Source organism: Oncorhynchus mykiss, chromosome 23 (genome assembly GCF_057628025.1).
Source record: "Oncorhynchus mykiss isolate SJ-2025 chromosome 23, ASM5762802v1, whole genome shotgun sequence".
NCBI classification, from domain to species: Eukaryota; Metazoa; Chordata; class Actinopteri; order Salmoniformes; family Salmonidae; genus Oncorhynchus; species Oncorhynchus mykiss.
In genome coordinates, this window is record NC_143044.1 from 14779168 (window position 1) to 14800825 (window position 21658).

Genomic DNA, 21658 nt, shown 5'->3' on the forward strand with positions numbered 1-21658 from the left:
TAGTTTGTTAACAAGAAATTTGTGGAGTGGTTGAAAAACGAGTTGTAATGGCTCCAACCTAAGTGTATGTAAACTTCCGACCTCAAATGTACCTTTATGATATTAAGTATATTTCACTCAATGTACTGTACATTATCATATGAACCTATTTTTGTCTTTGTGAAGAGTTACACTGGCCGTGTCTGAATACCCATATTTGCATCCTAGTAGGACGTTTGAGTTTGCATTTTTTTTTTATAGTATGTGACATTTCGACAATTGAGTATACTTAAAAATGCCTGGACGTCATACTCATTTCGTCATTGATAGCAGCTTTCGATTAGATATGGGAATGTGCTTCCAAAATCAACCAGTAGCAGAAAAAATGCAATATGCATGACACCTTTTCAGTATGTGAAAATGGAAAGTTTTAAACTACAATGAACGAAAATATAAAATCAACATTCGGCAATTTCAACAATTTTACTGAGTTAAAGTTCATATAAGGAAATCAGTCAATTTAAATAAATGCATTAGTCCCTAATCTATGGATTTCACATAACTGGGAATACAGATATGTACAGTTGACGTCGGAAGTTTACATACACTTAAAGTAAGGTGGTTGATCCTAAGTGACCTAAGACAGGGAATTTTTACTTGGATTAAATGTCAGGAATTGTGAAAAACTGAGTTTAAATGTAATTGGGCCAAGGTGTATGTAAACTTCCGACTTCAACTGTATGTTATCGTGTGTGTGTGTGTGTGTGTGTGTGTGTGTGTGTGTGTGTGTGTGTGTGTGTGTGTGTGTGTGTGTGTGTGTGTGTGTGTGTGTGTGTGTGTGTGTGTGTGTGTGTGTGTGTGTGTGTGTGCATTTGTTGTCTGTGCCTATGTTTGTTTCTTCACAGTTCTTGCTGTTCCATAAGGTGTATTTGATCTGTTTTTTTTAAATGTAATTCATCAGTTTGTATTTATTAAGAATCCCCATTAGCTGCCGCTTAGGCAACATTAGGCAACATTAAGTTAGTTATATAATTTAAAAAAACATTACAATACATTCATTTCAGAATTCAAAACACACTAAGTGTTTGCCCTCAGGCCCATACTTCACTACCATATATCTACAACGCAAATCCATGTGTACGTGTGTGTATAGTGTGTATGTTATCATGTGTGTGTATGAATGTGTCCATTCCTATGTTTGTGTTGCGTCACAGTCCCCTCTGTTCCATAAGATGTATTTTTACCTGCTTTTTAAATCTGATTCTACTGCTTGCATCAGTTACCTGATGTGGAATAGAGTTCCATGTAGTCATGGCTCTATGTAGTACTGTGTGCCTCCCATGGTCTGTTCTGGACTTGGGGACTGTGAAGAGAAATCTAGTTGTATGTCTCGTGGGGTTTCCATGTGTGTATTTTAATGTACTGCTCGGTACATTCAGCTTGTCAACACCTCAGAAAAAGAAGTAATGATGAAGTCAATCTCTCTTCCACTTTGAGCCATGAGAGATTGACATGCATGTCATTAATGTTAGCTCTCCGTGTTCATCCAATGGCCAGCAGTGCTGTCCTGTCCGGTTCTGTTGTTGTAATTTTCCTACAGTAAGTCCCTTTTTGTGGCATCTGACCACACGACTGAACAGTAGTTCAGGTGCGACAAAACTAGGGCCTGTAGGACCTGCCTTGTTGATAGGGCTGTTAAGTAGATAAAGCAGCGCTTTATTATGGGCATACTTCTCCCCATCTTAGCTGCTGTTGTATCAGTATGTTTTGACCATGACAGTTTACAATCCAGGGTTACTCCAAGCAGTTTAGTCACCTCAACTTGCTCAATTTCCACATTAGTTATTACAATATTTAGTTGAGGTTTAGGGTTTAGTGAATGTTTTATTCCCAAATACAATGCTTTTAGTTTTAGAAATATTTAGGGCTAACTTATTCCTTGCCACCCACTCTGAAACTAACTGCAGCTCTTTGTTAAGTGTTGCAGTCATTTCAATCGCTGTAGTAGCTGACGTGTATAATGTTGAGTCATCCGCATACAAAGACACTCTGGCTTCACTCAAAGCCAGTGGCATCTCATTTGTAAAGATTTTAAAAAGTAATGGGCCTAGACAGCTGCCCTGGGGAATTCCTGATTCTGCCTGGATTATGTTGGAGAGGCTTCCATTAAAGAACATCCTCTGCGTTCTGTTAGACAGGTAACTCTTTAACCACAATATACCAGATTAATTTTCACTCAACATTCTAACAGTCTAATAAATACATTTGATTTTTGCTCTCAGAAAAATAATAATTTGATTGTGTTTATGAAAGTCTGGGGTAACATTAGAATAGAAAAATATATATATATATTTTTAAATAACACAATATCATTTGTATTTGTTCGTTGCTGTAGGCTAGCTGTTGCCGCGTGCTCAAGCATGGGGCACATGTAACAGTGGAAAAAGTGATATTTTTAAATATCAATTTTGATAGTTATTTGGCAATGGTAAGTGTTTTGGAAACCTCAGGATCGTCTCTTGTCCTCTTAGAACTGCTTGTAACATATTATGTTTGTCATATCAATTCTAACAACATACTGTACGTGTGTTAAATAGACTTATTTAAGAAAAGTAAAGGACGGAGGGGGGCAATTTTACATTCATATTGGGTCAAAATGATTTCATCCTTTTCATTTCTAGTGCTAAGCGATGGGATTCATCTGTCTCTGTGGTCCACCATCGTTCTGACCATTCCCAACAGGTTATAAAAATGCATTGGATGAGTTTTGGCCTCAGCATCATTGAATGTATAATCTTGAGCATTCATCTATGGCAGCTATGCTGAAAGGAAAACCAAAGCCTTGCATTTCTAAAGCAGGCTTCACATTACTTTATGTGTAGCACAAGTCATTGTTTTCCACCCGTAAGTGGATCACACTGCAAGGGGTTGCACTCCTGCACTCAAAGTTCAACTAATATTAACTTTCCAATGCTTCTGCACACAACCTCGCGGTGAGCAAAGAACCCTGTGCAAATAATGAGAAAGCAGCATAAACCACAGAAGGAACCACACTGGTTCAACTTTACTAGTTGGCAGATTTAGTATTTTGGATGCTATTGAAGCTGAGCTCATCCGGATGAGTTATTAGTACTTTGACATTTGTGATACCTGCCCCTCAGCATATAGTGGGAACATAATCCTAATTTACGTAAATGTTCATCTTTAGTCTGACAGTTGTCATCAGGTCCTCTCTTTTTACTCAATCTCTTCTTATCTAATAGTATTTATTGGACTGGAATCATGCTATTTTCCATCGTGTGAGATAGAGCTCTCTGTACAACGTTCCAGACACTGAGTTTACCACAGGTTGAATAATGTTTTCATTTGGACATGGTTGGCTTCATCTAGTTTATAACATTTGTTTTGTAGACATTTCTCTTGATTATGTGATACAGGAACTCAGCTAACTCATTTATTTTTCACTAAATACTGTAATTTATCTCAGCTAAGAGAGAAACAGTACATTGACAATGAGTACTACAGAGCATTTGTGCTGTATCCTCCATCTTAGTATCCATATACTTGAACTCTCTGTTGGCAGTTAAACTATAAATTATTACTCAGGCAAGCCTTGAAGCAGCTTGGAATTTAGACCAAAGGATATCCTGGTTTTGACTCCGGATACATAGTATGTATATACTGTGTTCTTATGTGATCTGTGAATCATTTCTCTCCTCTCCGTTTTACGAAACTCTGTGGCCAGTCTGAGCTATCAGTAATGTGTGAAATCCATCTCAGCAGTGTCTGATTCTAGGTTACAGCTGACATGTGTTAGTTCTGCTGCTAAACTGGGTTGTCTCAGTTCATTCAATCTGCAGCTGGAGATGTTTTGGAGTGACTTTTTAAGGTTTAGTGTGTAGTGGTAGGTGGTTGAATTTGTTTTGAAGATGTAGTTTATTTACTGTTTTAAATTCATGCAACAGGTGCTTTGTTTTGAAAATGAGAAACATCCCCAATGACCTTTGTGTTTTTTCCTTTTGATGTTGAGGTTATGGCTTTTTGTACAATACCAGTCCATGTATATTTAAGTGTGCTTTACTCTTTGCAAACTGGTTTATGTTCTGAAATTCATATCATAAACATCACTACCATGTAATGCAACATGGACTGCACAGTTTGTATAAAAGACAGATACAATAGATATATGAAAAAAAAATAAAGCAATGTTTGTGATCACAGCTTAATAAGAGCCACCTCATCTATAATACTGACACATTCTTGGATGTTTGATCAATGTACCCCACTGGACAAAAACGGGTTAAATCAACATTGTTTCCACATAAAAAAAAGCCATTAACGTAAGTGAACTTCATAACTCTAACTTTTAACCTAATCCAATTACATTATTATTATTTTTTATTTCACGTTGAATTCACGTGACTAAACAAAATGTAAGTCAAGACTGTGCCCAGTGGAATGGTCCTCCTGAATAACATTGTCAAAACTAAGTCATTGCTGGTGCTAATATGGTTAACCCAGCGAGGCCAGGAAAGAAGCTTTCCATTGGCAATACTAAATGAAAGTCCTGTGCTCTAGTGTTTCACAGCAGCCGAGGCCCGGCCTCCTGAGCTCAACTCCAGCCCACTCATCTGGTTCTATTTAAGGCCTTCAGTGTCGACTCTTATGATTGGCGTACACAACCCCCCCTACTCTTCCTCCAGCTCCAGCCCCAACAAGGAGAAGGAGGCTTTTTAACAGACTGTTTATTTTCCAGGGGAAACCGTTCCTTTCTCCCGCTGCACTGTTCTATCGACAACCGGCCGCTGCTCCTGCTCTTTCTTTCTCTTTCTCTCTATTGCTTTCCTCTTTTTCTCTCCATCCATTCCTATTTTTCTATCTCAAGTTTAGACTATGGATGAGGCCCCCTGACAGCTTAGAATGGATTCTCTTCAGCAAACTGCTTGATGTATTTTGGGAGACTTTCAGTTTAATAGGCGTTCCTTTTTGACTCTCCAGCTATATGGCCAGACTCTTGGGAAAATGCACAGAGCCCAGCGTGTGTTCCCATTGGCTGAGGTCTACTGACAAATTGGCCTATGGCGCAGAGGGTGCCCGGCGGTCGCTCTCGCGGGCCCATGACCGGGAGCTGGCTGACAGCGTGTTTTTTCCCATCAACCCCAGGTTTGGATGGTGCCGATCCTATGCTACTGGAGCAGTACATGGTGGTGGCCAACTATGAGAAGCAGGAGCCGGCGGAAATCAGCCTGCAGGCCGGCAAACTGGTAGACGTCATCGATAAGAGCGAGAGTGGTGAGTGACCAACCTACACACACACGCATGCATGCAGGCACACACGCACGCACACACACAGTGATGCACAACTATTCATGCATACTTTCCAGCCAGCATCCACATGAGAATTCCCGTTTTCACCTCTCAGTCTGGGGTCACGGTCTTTTCTTCATCCCCAATAGTTCCCCTTCTTCCTCCCTTCTCCCCCCCCCCCCTCTCTCCTCTCCCTTTATGTCCACAGCCTTCAAACTGTGCTTTAGCCCTGGAGGCTCACTTTGGCCTGCAGAGAGGCCTGTTTTTTTTTTACCCTTGTTGGTTTAGGCCGGGGCCAGAATGTTGCCTTCTGTAGGAGGAATGTCTCCCAGACTCCTATATTAATTTTCCAGCTCACTTTAATGGAAAGACAGAGAGACATGCTCGATTTACATATGCCAGCTGCACGGCGTCCTGAGTCAGCTGTTTAACCTCTGAAAATGGAGTGCTAGGAGCTGATCCTCAAAAGGAACTGAAAATAATCTTCATCTGGCCCTTGTTGAGATTGATTCAATGTGGCTTTTTCACAGTGAAAGGTGATAAATGTTACGCAGAGCTTAGTCTGTTGACTGTTATGCATATGATGCCCTCCAGTAGAATCAATGAAATGGTCTACTCTTTATAAAGTCCTGTTGATGGTCTTACTTGATATGCCCGTGTTTACTTTTGCCTATACACTTTGACCCAGTTAAGACTCACTAACTCTTGCGCTATAACATACAAACACACCTCACCATTAACTGAACCACAGTTTTAGCCGACGCAGCATAAGGAAACCTGTCTGGTTTTCCTTTCCCTTCAGTAGAATGAAATAAGACGTTTTGTCATCTCCATCTCCAAAGCCTCTAGAGCAAGAGACAGGCTCAGTAACAGAGGTTGACGTCCTGGCTTAAATGGTGTTCCCAGACAGTGAAGCAGTAATGTGACTCATGTGTTCTTCAAAGGGGAGGGAAACAGTGATCAGAAAAGCAATTTGACTTAGGTTTCACATTGGGTGTGAGTAAAACCCCATGCCATAGAGGCCTAAAGGAAGAGAGTCAATTGACTCAGACTGCTTTGAACTGTCTGTACCCACCCGTTGAGTTCTTCCGTTTATTTTTCCTTCTTGGTCCAGTTGGATTTGAGCCCACTAGGGAGTCACTTTGAGGCAGATTTCCAAACACCTTGAAGTCCTTCTGCCCGAGGCCTTGACTTGAGTCCTTTCCTCCATAATAAGCATAGAGCTTGATGGATGATACTGGTGACTGGGCTATTGAAGGCTGCAGTACATTTAGATGACTACAGAGTAAATATGTCACTGGTCAGAGAGGTCACCCACCTGCAAGTCTAACTGAATCACTGTCTGATTCATAGGTGTACAACCAGTACTGTATAGATGGCATTTGGCATCAACAACTCAAGCACTGTAGGCAGGTATTATACCAAGTATTGCAGAGGTAGCTAAATCAAAACCCATCAGAGCACTGTCTGAAGCCTGTAGTGTTCAACATAACAGTTAGCATTAGCTGAAGCCTGTAGTGTTTATCAGAATGGTTAGCATTAGCTGAAGCCTGTGGTGTTCATCAGAATGGTTAGCATTAGCTGAAGCCTGGTGTGTTCAACAGAACGGTTAGCATTAGCTGAAGCCTGTTGTGTTCAACAGCATGGTTAGCATTAGCTGAAGCCATGACACCTCCTGGACAGCATGAAAGACGGCTAAGCTGCAATGTGGGTGACATCAGTCCTAAGCCTCATGCCAATTGTAAGAATTACAGGTGCGCGTAAAATACTTCAGTCCGTTTAGTTCAGCATCCATCTCTCCCAGAATAAGTTCATGTATTTTATGGCATCTGAGGTTGATTTCTGAATCCCAGACTTTCAGTGCTGAAGAAGTTAGATATGTACTTTTTATGAACCCAGAGCTGCTTAAATGTCTCCAGTACTTTGTTGTGAAATGACAAAAGGTGCTCAGGTATTTATAGAGTCTTGGGGAATTCTTTAAATGGTGTGAATATGGTGTTGATATGGTACTATGCTTCTCGTACAGAGCTCTCATTTGTCCAATGAAGAAGATGGCTTAGAATGGAATTTGTCCTTATGTCTGTGTAGTGTCTGCATGGTGTAAGAGCTATTATTTTGTGCTCTACTTACCATGATGGTTCTCTAATTTGAACGTAGAAAGCATTTTGGTAAGTAACTCTATGTACTTTTCTTGTACAATGTAAATATCTAACTGATTTCACTGTTACCATACCCAAGGATAATGCAATTTTAATGCAAAAGATTGCCCATTGCACTAAAGGAACGGCACATTTCCTTACCTTGGATTAGATAAAATACTTCTGACAGGGGCTTTGAATCTAAGTCAGTTCATTTAGGCACGTTCAGCTTTCTCAGCTTTCCATGTCCCTTTCTCTTTTTTTGCACTGGTTTGTTGATACTGCTTTTGCATATTGGCCTTCAGTCAGTGTCATAGCTGATGATAATTCATGTTTTGGTGAGAGGTTGTTCCTGGTTATTAGATCAGGTACTGTACCTTGTAAATAAACATAACTCAGAATGACAACGTGTATTTTTATTTTGATATTTATATTATACAATTATTGTAAAAGGCCAGGAATGCTGCTCTGCCAGGACTCATCAAAGGCAGAGAAATTGGGCAAGATCTATATTTTTGGTTATGTCATTTTCACAGAGTTGCATACAAATCAGCTGCCACTTTTTAGGATACTTAAAGGCAGTGTTCCATAAATGTTTTATCCCTGATGCCTGATTGCAATCCCTCTGTATATTTTCACTACTGAATTAGGTCAGAGCTTGCCAGAGAGAGACACTGACTTTGGAGAGGAGAGGAGTGTGGGGCAGGGAGAGAGTCAGGGGGAATATGGAAAAAGCCCTTTCCTGCCAAAGTTAGCGGTTCAGAGAGGTTGGTTCATTATAATGGCTTAATGGATCCTCCAGGATGCCTCCTCAACTTACAGTGTGTTAAAGAGATGATAACCAGGGCTAAGCTAAGATAGCACACCACTTTTTAACCTTTACTTAACCAGGTGGGTCAATTAAGAACAATTTTTTTATTTGTCTACAGTTGAACTTTTCTTGTTATCGAAATGCATAGGAAAAGTAAAACATTTGCCATCACATTTCCCTCTAGAGGTATGCCACCTATTCTACACCTCAAGGGCAATGTTAGGCTAGCCTTGCCCAGTCCAACCCAAATAATATCCCTCTAAATCTCTTCTGACCAGTGTACGGTTACACTGCTCAAATCCTAGATCGGCTTTTTAAATTGTAATTTGACAAATTAACTCCAGGAATGTCTGTGTCGGAGAGGGAAGCAGCTTGGGTCTGTCTGCCCCTCAGGCTCCCCATAGCTCCCCTGTACCACCCTGCATGTGTGTTCGTCTATAAACCAATAGCCTGCGTCAGTCAGTGGTGAATTCTGGGAACACTTTGTACGGTATTTTAGGCTTAAATGTTAAGGCTCTGTCCCAATTATTTTCCTTGTCTCTCTTTTCTTGTCTCCCTTCATTCTTGATGGACCATGGATACGTTGAGGAGGTACTCGATGGGTTTCCAACATGTATTTCTCTCTGTGCTTAAATCCTCTCAGATACTGTAGATCAGTGTTCATGAGGAAGAGGAGATGTGAATAAGGAGCTGTTTAACACCATTGGGAACAAGCTTATGCTAGACGATGGACATGAAACAACAGATTCGTGAGGTGCCTCTCATTTAGGAATAACAATTCAAGTTAAATAGCATTTATGGGCGCCCCACACACGCCATCTGTGCTGCCTAGAGCATAGGGCTGCAGAAGTACGTAGCTTTAGAAAGGTCAGCACACATTCTAGAGGGGATCTTTTCACTTTCTAGGGGGCTGCAGTGGCTGTTCCTTAGGTCAACATTAGTACTTTTTCGCCTCCCAATCTTAACAGAGCCATCGCTGGAAATTGGTCCCCGTATTTTATGAAAATTGGAAGTGAATGTATCGAACTTTATATATTTTGTACTCTATACAGTGTTTATAAATACAGAAACTTGAAATGAATGGGGTTTTCTCCTGCAGTGCTTTCCAGTGGGATCAGATATCTCCAGTAGTGCTGAGGCTCAGCATTCCACATCATCTCAAGCCCAGAGAAATGCTTGTCACGCTAAAGGTTGTAATCTTCATATCACATCTGTAGCATGAGCTAATATTTCAAAGACTGACCCCAAAACACAAAAACTTGTTTTAGTAAGTAACACTTGTGTTTTAGTAGCAGTTAAAGACAGGCTATTTGATTCAATGTGAGACTTTGGATATCTATAAATTAAATACATGCGGCACAGTAGAGCCTGAGGCACCTCAATCCTGTGTTAAAACATTTCATATTGTAGTTTAGATGACTACATATGGTATACATTCACAGTAAGAAAATCGAAAGTTGCTAGCCTGTTCGCATTTTTGTCTTGAGCAATAAATGTGTTGTTGATTACAGTAATATGGAGGCTGCGGAGAGTTGAACCTGAGATAGTGTTTCCAGACATCAGGTACTGCAAGGGAAACAAATAGGGCTCAGGCCCTCCTCAACAGATAGGTTCCTCTATTTTGCCCTCCCTCTTAGAAAGAGACAGGGGCAGAGGGGATATGAGTAAAGGTTTATCACTTTGAAGTCTGAGCCAAACATCTGTTCACTTGCTCCACTTTTTCCTTTCAAGGAATATCCATCCTTACTGTAGCAGTACCACTTTCCTTTTCACCCTAGAGCCAAATTACGACACACACGGCTTACATAATTATCGTCATTTTTTTATGATTCATTTTCTCTGTAAACAAAACAAAGAAACTTTTTTTTCAAAAGTGTTTGTTAGTGTTTTTGGCTGTGTAAATGAGACTGACGTCAACATTTCATCCAGGCGAAAGCCTAATTAGATAGTTGGCAACCACATCCTTTAATTTAGTACATCCAGTGTAAACTCTGTTTACAACATTTATTTGTCCTGTCCTGAGTTGTATCATGGTTTCTTTGCAGTGCAATCACATATGTTGTTTTGTATTGTTAACTCAGTGATTAGATGAGGAGAAAAGCACTGCATGGACCTGAACATAAACATTATGAAATTGCTCCTAATTCAAGTGAATGTTGTTTGTTATGTTTATCTGTCAGTGAACCAATGGATCCTTGCAATTTCTCTTAAAAGCTCGTTCTTGAGAACTACAGTATAGAAAGGAAATAATATTTACTTGATCCATTACTTCCTCAGCACAGCTAGTAACGCAGACTTGAGACACAGATGATAAAGATTCGTACAGCTGCAGAAGACACAGACACAGACACAGATGAGGATGTTAATGGAGATGACAGACATATGGTAGATAGACAGACACAGATAAAGACACAGATGTAGGTGTAGTCGTATAATATCTCTCCACTTCCTCCGCGTTGGGTCCAGTCCCAGCCCTGCTGGTCAATGTATCAAATGATACATAATACACACAAAAATGCACATGCATATACACACACACACACATCCTGGGATACGGAAAATGTGCATATCTCACCTTTCAACAGCTGAATGTCTACTCAGTTCCACATTTTCATACATGTCACCAATTCATTTTCAGGGGGTTCATCTTTAAATGTATGTTTCTGTCTCTTTAATTTGGTCAAGAAAATGCAACAAAAACAGTTGTAGCACTGATATATTAACATTTATTCATTACTGAAAGACCAGAGACAATTTTCAGGTTCTCTGTAATTCACGCCTGTGTGTTATAAACCTGCATTGGCAAGGAAATATACTTGTGTTGCCTCTTTTGAGGTGCAGTGAACTCAGCCTAAGACCATATGAGAACAAGGTTGAAAAATAAAGTAGAGGCAGTCATAGCCATCAATAACAGAGTGTATTTACTCAAACATCTTAAGGGACAGACACGCAGGCATGCACATTTTAGTCATTTAGCAACTGCTCTTATTCAAAGTGACTTACAGGAGCAATTAGGGTTAAGTGCCATGCTCAAGGGCATATTGGCAGATTTTTCTACTAGTCGGCTCAGGGTTTCAAACCAGTAACCTTTTGGTTCCTGGCCCAACGCTCTTAACTGCTTTTAACCGCTTAGCACCTCTGAACAGATTGCCAGCTATAATTTGCAAACCAATTCTACGTGTAGAATTGCATGAAAATGTGGTCCCTAAAACACACCTCAGCGAACGAATGGTAGATGAACAGCAGATCGACATTCGGTGGGTTGTGTGGCTGCCTTATTAAAGTGGCCATAATGTATATTCATATGTCTAACTTTCAAATGTGCTTTCAAATTAAGGTACCACATTCCTATACCTTATTCCCATATTTCCCATATTAGCTAGCAAGACCTCAATTATCTCGTACCCCTCTACATCAGCTTGGTACTGATACCCCATGTATATAGCCAAGTTATTATTATTTATTGTGTATTTATTACTTGTATTATTACATGTTATTACTTTTCTATTATTTCTCTATTTTCTCTCTCTCTGCATTGTTGGGAAGGGCCCGTAAGTAAGCATTTCACTGTTAGTCTACACCTGTTGTTTACGAAGTGAAGTGACTTTAGCCAGCCAACAGAGAGGAAGAGGCAAAGCCATTACATTTTTCCTACTACTATAGCTGGCTAGCCAGGTGGGTAGCAGACTGAGGCTAATATTATAGTTCTGTCATCATGGGCATTATGGGAATACTTGTTCTATGTGGCATAGTGACACGGCAACAGTCAGAGGAGTGGTGGGGGTTACGTTAATGTCAAAAGTTAACCGCACTCTCGTGTCCAAAGAATGCTAGCTAAATTTTTTTGAAAGAAATAGTACATTTGAGAGGGAATTCTCACAAATAAAATGTTGCAATCCATTTAATAAGCGCATTAACACACTCCAGACTCTGCATTGTCAGGGAGATACTGCACACCTCAGCAGTTGAAAGGCTCCAGTCCAAAGTACTGTAGACATTTATTTTAGCTCTCCGTTCTCCATTTAATTTCTTGGCACCGGGTTTGTATGAAGCCACAGCCTTGGTGTAAAAATTTAACACATTACATGGCTTGTTAGGGCCTTGAGCCTTTGCCAATGCGGGGGCGCAGGGCCAGATCCAAACAGCAAGGCCTTCTAGTATGTAGACCCACACAATGTCAATCTAAAGTAACACTGCTGCTGAAGCATGTGTGATTGCATTTCCAGTGAACCCTCCAGTCTTCATAATGGGGGATGTGAAGAGCTGTTGGCCATCTTGGATTCTGCTTTCCACAACAAATAGAGCATTCGTGGAGCGCCACATCACAGAGAAGGTTTGCCTTGGTTTATTTGTAATACATTTTTTGTGATATCCAATTGTTAGTTTCAGTCTTGTCCCATCCCTGCAACTCCAGTACGGACTCGGGAGAGGCGAAGGTCGAGAGCCATGCATCCTCCGAAAGACAACACTGCCAAGCCGCACTGCTTCTTGACAAACCGCTTGCTTAACCCAGAAGCCAGCCGCACCAATGTGTCGGAGCAAACTCCGTACAACTGGTGACCGTGTCAGTATGCACGCGCCCGGCCAGACACAGGAGTCGCTAGAGCGCGATGGGACAAGGACATCCCGTCCGGCCAAACCCTCCCCTAATTCGGACATCGCTGGGCCAGTTGTGCGCCGCCTTATGGGTCTGTGCCCCAGGCCGGGATCAAACCTGTGTCTGTAGTGACACCTCAAGTACTGTGATGTAGTGCCTGAGACTGCTGCTCCATTCAGAAGGCCCATTTTCGAGGGGTTTTGTCATTTCACTCTCCTGCAGAGAACAGCCATGACCTCTCCAGAGCTAGGCGACCTAGAAATGGTGTTGAAAAGCCTATGTGGCAGCAGCCAAGGGGCTGGTTTTTCAAAAAGTTATCTGATCGGATTACCCCTATCGGATAGGATTTAATTTTAGAATTCAGTTTTTCAAAACTGAAAAATGGGATTCTATTTCTCCAGATATGGACCTTACCCTATCCACATTCTGATCCTCCGGATAGGGATAAGGATTTAGTAATCCAATCTGATCTTTAATCAGGAATTGTTTATTTTTTATTTTACCTTTATTTTACTAGGCAAGTCAGTTAAGAACAAATTCTTATTTTCAATGATGGCCTAGGAACAGTGGGAGAACGACAGATTTGTACATTGTCAGCTCGGGGATTCGAACTTGCAACCTTTCGGTTACTAGTCCAACGCTCCAACCACTAGGCTACCCTGCCGCCCCTTTGTAGGTGATTAGGATTGTTTTGATCCCAAAAATAATGAATATTTTGATCCCACTAGAAGGGTGTATTCAAGGTGGATTTGGAAAGGTGACAGGCACTACAACTAAGAAATGTCAATGTAACTAAGTTGAGGAGGCTTCAAAAACGTTATTACATATCAAATCCAAAGGTTAATTATGTTAAATTGACTGCAGTAAGGTATGTGGTAAGTTATGTTAAGTGTCAAATAAATGCAACTCAAATCAAATCACATTTTATTTGTCACACACACATGGTTAGCAGATGTTAATGCGAGTGTAGCGAAATGCTTGTGCTTCTAGTTCCGACCATGCAGTAATATCTTACAAGTAATCTAACCTAACAATTTCACAACAACTACCTTATGCACACAAGTGTAAAGGAATGAATAAGAATATGTACATAAGAATACGTGAATCAGTGATGGCCTAACGGCATAGGCAAGATGCAGTAGATGGTATACAGTATGTACACATGAGATGAGGAATGTAGGGTACGTAAACATTATTTAAAGTGGCATTGTTTAAAGTGGCTAGTGATACATTTATTACATCCATTTTTCCATTATTAAAGTGGCTAGAGTTGAGTCAGTATGTTGAGCACTCAATGTTAGTGATGGCTGTTTAACAGTCTGATGGCCTTGAGATAGAAGCTGTTTTCGATGTGCTGATAGAATTTGGGGAGCCTTGTTTTGAGATTAGCCTTGTTAAAATGCCCAGCTACAATAACTGCAGCCTCAGGATATGTGGTTTTCATTTTACATAGAGTCTAATGAAGTTCTTTCAGGGCCGTCGATGTGTCTGCTTGGGGGGGGGATATACACGACTATGATTATGATCGAAGAGAATTCAGGTGAACAAAAGGACTTGAGATCCTGTAAGTTGTTATGATCACACCACGTCTTGTTAATCATAAGGCATACACTCCCGCCCTTCTTCTTACCAGAGAGATGCTTGTTTCTGTCGGCGCGATGCGTGAAGAATCCAAATGGCTGTACTGACTCCGATAGCATGGCTCGAGTGAGCCATGTTTTCGTGAAACAACGAATGTTACAGTCTCTGAACTCTTGCTCGGATATTGTCTACCTTCTTGTCAAGAGACTGGACATTGGCGAGTAGTATGCTCGGGAGCGGTGTGCGATGTGCCCATCTACGGAGCCTGACCAGAAGACCGCTCCGTCTGCCCGTTCTGCGGCGCCGTTGTTTTAGGTCGCCTGCTGGCATCCGATCCATTGTCCTGGGTGGTGGACCAAACAGAGGATCCTCTTCGGGAAAGTCGTATTCCTGGTCGTAATGTTGGTGAGTTGACGTTGCTCTTATATCCAATAGTTCCTCCCGACTGTATGTAATAAAACCTAACATTTCCTGAGGTATCAATGTAAGAAATAACACATAAAAAAACTAAATACTGCATAGTTTCCTAGGAACGCGAGGCGAGGCGGCCATCTCTGTCGGCCCCGGAAGTCTTAGGGAATCTACATAATTATAAGTGATATGCAGGCAAAAAAAATTTCAAGGTACCTTTATTCATGTATAGTGAACAAAAATATAAATGCAATATACAATAATGTCAATTATTTTACTGAGTTACAGTTCATATAAGGAAATCAGTCAATTGCAAGAAATTCATTAGGCCTTAATCTATGGATTTCACATGACTGGGCAGGGGTGCAGCCATGGGTGGGCTTGGGAGGGCATAGGCCCACCCAAACACGCAGCCAAGCCCACCCACACGGGGAGCAAGGCCCAGCCAATCAGAAGGAATATTCCCCCAGAAAAAGGGCTTTATTACAGACAGAAATATTCCTCAGCAACCCCCCCACCAACCCTCTTCAGACGATCCCACAAGTTAAAAAGCTGGATGTGGTAGTCCTGGCCTGTCGTGGTCTGCAGTTATGAGACCGATGGAAGTACTGCCAAGTTCGCTAAAACAACGTTGGAGGCAGCTTATGGTTCTCAGGCAACAGCTCCTGCAGTCATCATGCCAATTGCACACTCATTGTGTGACAAAACTGCACATTTTAAAGTGGCCTTTTATTGTCCCCCCCCCCACAAGGTGCACCTGTGTAATGATCATGCTGATGCTGTTTAATCAGCTTCTTTATATTCCACACCTGTCAGGTGTATGGATTTTCTGGTCAAGGAGAACATCTCACTAACAAGGATGTAAACAAAGTTGTGCACAAAATCTGAGAGAGATATTATTTTTGTGCACGTGGAAAATTGCTGGGATATTTTCTTCAGCTCATGAAACATGTGACCAACCCTTTACATGTTGCATTTATATTTTTGTTCAGTGTAGTTACTCATTTCTGTTTCCCCAGGTTGAAATAGTACCACAACCTGTCCAGTAGATGGCATGGTGTAGGCCTGTTTAAAGCACTGAAGAACTGGATTCTGTGATCTTGATGTTGTGGTATCTGGATCAGAATGATCCTATATGATTATTTTCTGGGGAAAAAACGGCTTATAAGCAGCCAGATTTATCTGATCCTGGATAGCATGAAATATGATTACAGAATCCGGATCATTCTGAACCCCCCAAAAAAGGTTTTGAAAAACTAGCCCTTGGGGTTGGTGCAACGATCAAGGTGTTAGGTTACTGTCTGTAGCCATTCAGGCACTGAAAACACTGGTCTGTGTATTATTTCACATCCACTGAGTGACTGAAATTGACTCAAATGTGCCAAGTTAAGCATGAAATGACTCACAAGGCCTTGGAACGTACATCTCACTGTTAATCTAATACTAATTTATTCCCATGCACTTCAAACTTCAATATTTTCTTACTTTATTTTTAGATGAAGCTGTCCTGTGTATGCTCAATACTGTATCTTTCACCCAGACCTTTGTCTAGAATCCAAATGACTGAATAATGCAGTCATATCCCAAGGAATTCAATCATATCAAGCAAGACAATGATAATGGAGATTTGAGCTACTGTACCAGTTACGTCCCACCGATTTCAGGGGTAACGAGGCTAAATCGAGATTTAAATCATCACAAGGACATCCAAAACCACACTGTCCTCCCTTTGATGCTGTTGGCTTTAAGGCTAGGATGGCGCTGCAGAGCTGTATAGCTGCCGTCTAACGAGTTCGTGACCAATTCTGCTGTTTTGTGTGATTTCCTATGACCGAAAACAGCTTCTGGACATCAGAACAGTGATCACTAACCTCGATTTGGATAAATATTTCTACTTCAACGAGTCAACAGCTGTGGATGTACTGCTCATTCCAGACCAGGCCCTAATCCCCGGGATTCTAAAGCGGAAAAGGCGACGCCAGAGAGGCAAACGAGCGAGCTCCCTGACGAGACTAAGACGGCGAGTAAGTAAACACTCCCCCACCCTCCATTATTTTGGCGAATGTACAATCTCTAGAGAACAAGCTGGAGCGTGACAAGGAGCGTGACACTAATCCGGATGCTTAAAAGTAATCTCTGACGAGCCACCAAACAATCAAAACCTCAATACAGGATTGAATCCTACTACACCGGCTCTGATGCTTGTCGGATGTGGCAGGGCTTGCAAACTATCACAGGTTACAAAGGGAAACCCATCCGCCAGCTGCCCAGTGACGCGATCCTGCCAGATGAGCTAAATTCCTTCTACGCTTGCTTCGAGGCAAGCAACACTGAACCAAGACCTTTAAACAGGTTAACATTCACAAGGCCGCAGGGCCAGATGGTTTACCAGGATGCGTACTCAAGTTGGCAAGTGTCTTCACTGACATTTTCAACCTGTCCCTGACCAAATCTGTAATACCTACAAGTTTGAAGCAGACCATTATAGTCCCTGTGCCCAAGAATGCCAAGTTAACCTGTCTAAATGACAGCACTCACATCTGGAGCCATGAAATGCTTTCAAAAGCTGGTCATGGCTCACATCAACAAAATCATTCCAGACACCCTGGACCCAATCCAATTCACATTCTGCCCCAACAGATCCACATGTGACACAATCTCTATTACATTTCACACTGCCCTCTTCCACCTGTACAAGAGGAACGCTGTTCAGCACCAGCGGGGACAGACAGCTCAGCATTCAACACCATTGGCCTCCAAGCTCACTAAGCTCAGGACCCTGGGACTGAACACCTCCCGTTTTCAACTGGATCCTAGACTTTCTGACTGACCTTCCCCAGGTGGTGAGGGCAACAACACATCCACCACTCTGACCCTCAACCCGGCGGCCCCTCAGGGGCATGCTTAGTCTCCTCCTGCACTCCCTGTTCACCTACGTCTGTGTGGCCTCGCTTGACTCACACACCATCATTAAGTTTGCTGATGACACCACAGTGGTTAGCCTGATCACAGATGATGAGACAGTCTATAGGGAGGAAGTCAGTGTGGTCCTGGCAGTGTGCTGGCAGTGTGGTGCCAGGACAACAACGTCTCCCTAAACGTCAGCAAGACAAAGGAGCTGATTGTGGACTTCAAGAGATGGAGGGTCAAATATTCCCCCATCCACATTAATGGGCTGTAGTGGAGCAGTTTGAGAGCTTCAAGTTCCTCTGTGTCCACATCACTAAGAAATGTTCATGGTCCACACACACCAACACAGTTATGAAGAATGTACCACAATGCCTCTTTCCTCTCACAAGGCTGAAAAGGTTTGGCATGGGTCCTCAGATCCTCAAAAGGTTCTACAGCTGCACCATTGAGAGAATGTTGACTGGTTGCATCACCTCTTGGTATGGCAACTGCTTGGCAGTAAGGCGCAATAGAGGGTAGTGTATACTAGAGATTGACACAGGAGTGAAAAGTCATTCCTGTCCCCTCTTGTCCTGTCAATTTGTTTCCTGTGCTGTCCCGATCCCGCAACATTTATATAACCCTGTAAATTTCCTGTCCCATCCCGATAAAATCACTCCCTTCCCATTCTAACTTTTAAGCGCAGAAATCATAAATAACTTCCTCTGTTAGCTGCTCGTCTGTCCCCACTCTGTGGCACCATCGCATTAGTGGAAACCAAGACTGTTCGCAGGGCAAGCTAGGTTGTAGCTAGATGTTCGAGTCGCATCAGGGACTATTTTAGCTAACCCCTAACCCTTTTCCTAACCTTAACCTAATTATCCTAACCTGATACGTTAATTATCCTAACCTGCTGTGAAAAGTCACTTATGCAAGTCAAAACCGGCAGTTCTGCCCTGATTTCCATTAATGCGATACAGCCCCTCTGTGTGTGAATATCCTAGCAACTGCTGCCTTTGGCTCAGCGCTCACGAGACAGTTGCTTGTACAAAGCTGATAACAACCACCTTACCTACGCCTACTTACTTACCTAGAGTCTGATGAATTCATGGATATAGACATGTGTAATTATGTACGTCTACTCGTGCATCTGATTTAAGTAGTAACTGGAGCGAGAGTGAGCCGACGGTAGGGCGAGGGGGGTAATTGCCTTTTTATTTTGTATACATTTTTATTAAGTTAACTACTCTATATTAGGCCTACACTGTTTTCTTTATGAAATGCTCCACACATGACATATTTATAACCCTTGCGTTATTATTATTATATCCACATGTTATAATTGTTCTATTATTTATATTTTCTCTCTGGATTGTTGGGAAGGGCCCATTAGTAAGCATTTCACTGTTAGTCTACACCTTTTGTTTACAAAGCATGTGACTAATAACATTAGATTTTATTTGATTTTGATTAGAGAACCTGTCGGTGATAGAGAATAGTTCATGTTTTCTCTATATCCATTAGTTTTTCAACCACCCCAGTCATCCAAGGAATATTTTTGAATCAGGGTCTATTAACTAGAACAAACATGATTCCTGAAATGGAGGAGGAACACTTCTCTAAAGTCATTAATAAGATTATAAACCATACTGAAAGATGCTGTCCTAGTCGACAAGCACCACACAAAATCTCAATTGACATCCCTCTCTCTGTGCCCCCAGGCTGGTGGTTTGTCAGTACAGCGGAGGAGCAGGGCTGGGTCCCTGCCACATATCTGAATACCCACAGCAACACACGAGATGACCTGGAGCTGGGCGCCTCCAAGTCCAGGGAAGGTAAGAGCTCCACACCGCTGTGAATATAGGAAGAAAAACTTAACATCCAGAATACAGTATACAAGCTGCACCACAAAACAGACCAGCTTTCATCACTTCCAGCAACTGGGTGAAATTTGTGGATGTGCAATATCCCACAACCTACAAGACCGCTGTACCCCCACTACCCCCATCTCTAAATGGGTGCAGTAGTCTGACTACCACCCCCGACCCACCACCGACTGACGTTAACGTCCGACTTTCCCCCAGTGTGAACAACCTTCTTTGTGCTGCTGCCACTATAAACACCCCTGAACAAGCTCCAGAGTCAGCCCTGGAGAAGGAGTGTCAGGGCCTAAGCCACAATTCCGGGTTGAGGTGCACTGAGTGACGTACTGTACTCTACAGTATCAGTGTAGAAATTCAATGCAATTCTAAAACGAGGTTACCTCCTTGGAGTTTAGGATGCTAAACGAATGAAAGAGGTGCATGTTTGGTTCACTGTATGGATTGAGCTGTGAGGAGTTTGTTTATGTGAGTCAGTCACTAGCCAAGTCATGTCTGAAGATAATTATTCCGGGCCCTGAGATAAATCATGTCAGTTTATACAGACTGATTATGAAACAAAACTAGAAGATATTGATGAATGTTGCTCTGTCTGTGCAATGGTTGAATGCTGCTATATTCTGCATTAAAACCTACGAATCTGACAAGAAACACACCTAAGCAAGAGGGTTGTTTGCCAAATGATCAGGATGATATAAAATTGGGATCCACTCATACAGTCATTAGACCAGCCTTTCCCAAAACACACAGCATGGGTAAGACTATAATGTCGTTGTGTGGCAGTCCAAGCTATGTCATAATCTAGCCATTCCCAATATCGAGAGTTGCTTTACGGTTAGTGCCTTAACATTTTCACTCTCCTGTCGCTCACACTCAGAGTGCTAATATTGTGTAAAAGGTCATGACTGTATTGGTCATTATTTTTACAGTAGGCATAATTACATACCTGCAGTACCTCCCTAATGCATTTCATGTAGTTTGGAAAGAATACACTTTAAGGACTGAAATCATTGACTTCCAAACAAACATTAACATTTTCTAGCACTCTGGTTAAAACAGCATTATAGTACTGAGTGTCGACTCCAAAACACTGTGACCCACATTACTCCTGGCACTGTAGATCTTCTGACTGAAGGAGAGAGGAGAGAGCACATGCTGCATTGAATGAACCTCTATAGTTCTTCCTCCCTAGGCCTGCATACAGAATGCATATCCATTCTGTATAAAACATTTTTGGAGAGTAATTAAGATGTCTGTTAGCGTGACAGCTTTCTGGATTTTCACATTTACACAAACCCCACAAGTGCCAGTCCTGTCTGTTCCAGCGACTTTGTGCCCATAGGCGACGTTGTTGCCAGTGACGTCTGGTGAGGACCTGCCTTACAACAGGCCTACAAGCCCTCAGTCCAGCCTCTATCAGCCTATTGCGGACAGTCTGAGCACTGATGGAGGGATTGTGCGTTCCTGGTGTAACTCGGACAGTTGTTGTTGCCATCCTGTACCTGTCCCGCAGGTGTGATGTTCGGATGTACTGATCCTGCGCAGATACACGTGGTCTGCCACTGCGAGGATGATCAGCTGTCCGTCCTGTCTCTCTGTAGCGCTGTCTTAGGTTTCTTACAGTACGGACATTGCAATTTATTGCCCTGGCCACATCTGCAGTCCTCATGTCTCTTTGCAGCATGCCTGAGGCACGTTCACGCAGATGAGCAGGGACCCTGGACATCGTTCTTTTGGTGTTTTTCAGAGTCAGTAGAAAGGCCTCTTTGGTGTCCTAAATTTTCATAACTGTGACCTTAATTGCCTACAGTCTGTAAGCTGTTAGTGTCTTAACGACTGTTCCACAGGTGCATGTTCATTAATTGTTTATGGTTCATTGAACAAGCATGGGAAACAGTGTTTAAACCCTTTACAATGAAGATCTGTGAATTTATTTGGATTTTTACAAATTATCTTTGAAAGACTTTGAAAGGTCCTGAAAAAGGGACGTTTCTTTTTTTTTGCTGTGTTGAATATGGCTTTAGCTGAAGATGTTGATGTTTGGAGGCTATGACAGTCTAATGGT

General features: G+C 42.0%; 1 protein-coding gene across 2 annotated transcripts in view; it reads left to right on the forward strand.

Annotated features, from left to right (window-relative positions):
- LOC110502474 (SH3 and PX domain-containing protein 2A) overlaps positions 1-21658 on the forward strand; it is a 100007-nt gene that overhangs the window by 62223 nt on the left and 16126 nt on the right. For both annotated transcript variants that reach the window (XM_036959993.2, XM_036959992.2), the window contains exons 7-8: positions 5143-5271; positions 19435-19548. In XM_036959993.2, coding sequence (XP_036815888.2) covers positions 5143-5271; positions 19435-19548 — 243 coding nt within the window. The remainder of the gene's footprint in view (positions 1-5142; positions 5272-19434; positions 19549-21658) is intronic.